Source organism: Plasmodium cynomolgi, chromosome 9 (genome assembly GCF_000321355.1).
Source record: "Plasmodium cynomolgi strain B DNA, chromosome 9, whole genome shotgun sequence".
Lineage (NCBI taxonomy): Eukaryota > Apicomplexa > Aconoidasida > Haemosporida > Plasmodiidae > Plasmodium > Plasmodium cynomolgi.
Window position 1 is genome coordinate 1,981,107 of NC_020402.1, and position 4,677 is coordinate 1,985,783.

The following is a 4,677-nucleotide window of genomic DNA, read 5'->3' on the forward strand; positions in this document are numbered from 1 at the left end:
TTGCATTGTTAATTTTTTATCAAACAGGGAATCTTTGCAGTGTTAACAAAGCTCGCACGACTAATTGGTTATATTAATAAAAGATTTTAATTTATAAAATAGCGCTTTAAATGCCTTTTTTTTATTATTATTTTAAAATAATATAATAATATAATTATTAGAAATAATTGTTTTATCCAAACAAAAAGAATGAAAAGAAAAATTATTAATAAATTTTGTCATATTATAAGAGAATCATTAAGTAAAACCAAGTTTGCATAGTTTATTTAGATTTCCAGGGGGTAATAAGGGATAATTTGATATAATATATATTAATTTTTGCATGTATTTTAATAAAAAAATAACATGTACTTAAACAATAACATATATGTAATACAGATATTTTTTAAAATGGCACTGGAGAATAAGTACTGTCCGTGTTCTGCATGAAAAAAATAGCTTTAGGGGAAAAAAAAGTAAATTATAGAAAATTACGTAAAAATAAAAAAAAATCTATGAGAAAATGTGGGTGTAACAAATAATTATCTTTGCGGAGCGAATGCGCATACGCTCGTAATTCTAATTAATCGCATTTTAACATATGTTAATTGGCAATTTTTTTATATTTTTAAATTATGTATAATAATAATAATATTATAAGTTAGAGAAAATCTGTCAATGATTAAAATGGTGTTATTTTTGCGAACATAAAGTATACGTATAAATGTATGTATTATAATTGTTGTGTAGGCGTTTTTTAACAACCATTTATAAAGTGATAATGACGTTTTCTGTTGCTTCTAGTAATTGTACTTGTGGAAATATGAAATTCTCACAACTGTACATTTAACCATTTAAAAGATAGTTTTAAAACTATGTTTTGTTATGAGTTTTTTCATAGTTGTGAAATAGGAAGGATGAAAAAGTAAAAACTGTTTTGCTATAATTTTGTAGAGTTCGTTCTTCTTCTACACGAAATAAAAAAAAACAGTTAAAAAAAAGAAGTTAATAAATAAAGAGTTGTTCTAATAATAATATTCTTTTATATTAAAAAACTAATTAAAGAGAAAAATAAAATAATGATGAAAATCATTACTACTTACCTGTCATTCTTTATTTCATCGATGCATATTTAACATGTATGTGTTATTCGTGAGGAAAAACAATTATTAATTCATTTCCCATGAAAATAAAACATTTATTTGAATAAATAGAAAATGTATATATACCTTTATAAAGCAGAATATAAGAAGAAAAAATATATTTGGTAGGTGTTAATTTATCGATACTTACGTGTATATTTTCATTTTAATATAACTAAAAATAGTTATGTTCTTCAGCAAGGCTAATGGTGATGTATGAAAGCTTATTATGTTTGACCAAATAGGACAAAAAGGATATAAGGCCAATCTAATTCTCTTTCGTGAGAGGTACCATATGTTTGGGGTTCGAAGTTGTTTCATGATTCTACTTTGCTTTATCGTTTTGTCATAAACCATGTTTTACATTGTGGAATAAAAACATACATAATAACAATAAATATAATAACAACAGTAATCGCAAAAGTTATACAATGGTTTATATAAAAGTGTGTAGCATAAGGTAAAGAGAGGTGTAAATAAAGGAAAAACATTGTATATAATACATTTAAATGTCGAAAAAAATGTATATATTTATATATTTTTTAATACGTTAAAAATTGTTATAGAAACAACTGTTAATCATGCTATAATGAAAAGAATCTTTGTGGCCCCATATTATTATAAAATATGGTTTAATAATGTGGGAGAAAAAATGCTTCATCCTATAAAATCACTTATAAAACATAGAAAGATTTATAAGAGCAATAAAATAAGCTCTATATATCAGGCAAATGTAGGAAAATGTTTCTTATATTTATGTAATAGCTCGAACGACTTAATATGCAAAAGTGTTCATCAATTTGGATTATTCTATGTAACCGTAATTGAAATGGGCGTATTAACAATTTTGCTTAAATGTGAAAATTTCAGATTAAATCTTAGAACTAATCTTAAGTGCACGCACCACTGCAACCGCTAAGGATCATTCGCGTAACATATGGTGAGTAAAATGGTAATAAATATATGGATTATTATGTTTGGATAATTATTTAATGAAGAAAAAGAATGAAAAAAAAGAGGGAAAAAATAGTATGAAATATGTTATTTTATTTTATTTTATTTTTTACATGTTCATATAGAGTAAAAAATAAAATTTTTCAAAAAAAGGACCTCAATTAAGAAATATTCAGAATGCCCTCAAGGAATTGGTCTTGTTGCTTTCGTCGTGTTTTATAGGAAAAGGAAATAATTCGAGTCAAAAACTTGGAATAGGAATAAAATTAATTAAAAAACATAACCAAAAGGTTTAATCCATAGGAATAATGGCCATTTGCAAACACGTTATACGTTACATTCAATGGGTATAAAATGAAAAATCGCTTACTTGTATTTTAGGATGGCGTCATAATGTTCCACATATGGCTATTACAATAATTCCGTTGTGATAAATATTAGATTAACAAAAAATTAATACGGATAAGACAGTAATATAATCGTAGATCCATGGACATTCGAATAATTTGTATGTATCACAACCGGTTCTGCGAGCTCGGAAAGGTATTTATTATTTTTTTTTTGTGTGTGCATATAGCTATAACTATCATACAAATCTAAATATTTTTGTGTTCATAACATAATCTTTTTTTAATTCTATTAAGGCGGCAGCTGTTTATTTTCTAATTCATAAATTAAATTTAAGTAAAGTTTTTAATTGTCTGAATTGTCCTTGTTATGAAGACATTAAAACAATATGTTTAATTAGATATATAATATAAGAATTAACAAAAAAAACACACCCATAAATGTAAAAATATGCATATATGAGTTTTAATAATGTATTTTTTATTACAAAACAGAAACAAACTAGTATTTATTTAAAAAAAAAAAAAAAAAATTTATGTAAAAAAAAAATAAGGAGGAAAATCTTATTTCCATGCCTAAAACGTAAAATGATACGTACTACTACCAACCTACTTAAAAAATGTGATTATACGTAATATAAAAAAGATTGGGACATTTTTAATTTAGGAATAGGATATATAAATGTCAAATGTTGTCTACACAATTTAAATGCGCTTTCGCATGTAATAAATAAATTTCATTCTTATAAGCCAAATGATAAAAAACTTATATTTTTCTATTTCTATTTTTTTCTCTGCAAATTTATTTTGCGTAGGATAAGTGTAGAACATATACAAATTGTTATATAAACATAGATGGGAAATATTATTTTATGGATATTTTACTATTATATAGATTCATTTCGTATTCTTCAGACATGGTAAAGATATAAGTTGTCAATCAAATGGCGCTAAAATTCATATAAGCCTGTTCCCTCAATTTGATATAAGATTTATTATGCTATATTTTGTGCTGATTTTTTTGTTGGTGCTTTTTTTAATGCTGCTTTTTTTTTTGCTTGTTCATCTTTATGCTTTTTTATATAATCTTTTCTTTCTGCAGTCCACGTATTCCATTGACTAACTTGTGTCCATTGTTCGGCGAAAGCTTGCATCCATTGCTTGTAAAAGTATATCTTTTCTTTTCTAAACTCAATCCATAAATTGAAATCGGGTCCTGCGTAATATTTTAGCGCATCCTTCATAAGAGTTGTCCACACATCTTTTTCATTTTCGTTACTTTCATTCCAATTTTGACACTGCTCTAACTTTAACGAATCGTGCTGGTCATTATGTAATCCTCTTTTTTTCCATCTCTTGCAATAATAATCTTCACGATATTTTTCAGATCTACTACACCAATCATCATAATATTGTTTATCAAATTCCTGTACAACATTTTTCATGTGGGTGTTGTAACCTTTTTTACATTCAGTGATCCATTTTTTAAAATCATTCTTCAAACACTCTAATCCCTTTTTATAAAACCACAATGTCCACTTACTCTTATCCCATTTTAATCCAAGTGGATAAACACTACATGCATATTCATCTTCCATATGGGGATTATAATGCCTCCATTTATTTTCTAAAGATATCATAAATTCATCCCAATCATTTTCCAAGTTTTCCATATATTGTTGTGATTCAGTTTCTAATTTTTCAGTCAATGATATTTTCTTTTTTTTTAACCAGGTATTCCACTTATTCTGTTTTACGGATTCTGGTGAATTAACTAATCCTAGATGATGTAACATATTTTTAACTTGATCCTCAACACTTGCAGCTGTCTTGCAGTATGGTTTAGAACTGAAGGTAATCCATTTCTAAATAAAATTTAAAGAAAATAGAATTATTTTATGTGAACGTAATATTATAATTAACTATTTTAAATAAATACAAAATGTCTTTTTATAAGATTGGCAGTTTTTTTTTACAGATGGTGGTGGTACATTGAATCTTGAACATTCTTGTGTTTCCCCTTCAGCAGATGATAAAACAAATGAGACGGCAATTGAAGCCAAGGGATAGACAAATAATGCTTTCATTTTTAATAAAAATTCATTTGGTTTTATATTGTTATTATTGGAATGTAATTATTCTTTAATATAAAACTTATATATTTTTATGATTTAATTTCCATTTTAAAAATGTTTTTTTTTGAAAAAGAAAATAATTAGACTTAATAAATTATAATAGCAATTTTTATAAAAGAA

General features: G+C 25.4%; 1 protein-coding gene across 1 annotated transcript; it reads right to left on the reverse strand.

Moving 5' to 3' along the window:
* Positions 1 to 3,417: 3,417 nt before the first annotated feature.
* Positions 3,418 to 4,509, reverse strand: PCYB_095340 (tryptophan-rich antigen; the record flags this gene model as incomplete). Its single annotated transcript, XM_004222649.1, has 2 exons — positions 3,418 to 4,287; positions 4,414 to 4,509. The coding sequence occupies 2 exons, from the start codon at positions 4,507 to 4,509 to the stop codon at positions 3,418 to 3,420; spliced, it is 966 nt and encodes a 321-aa protein (XP_004222697.1).
* Positions 4,510 to 4,677: the final 168 nt, after the last annotated feature.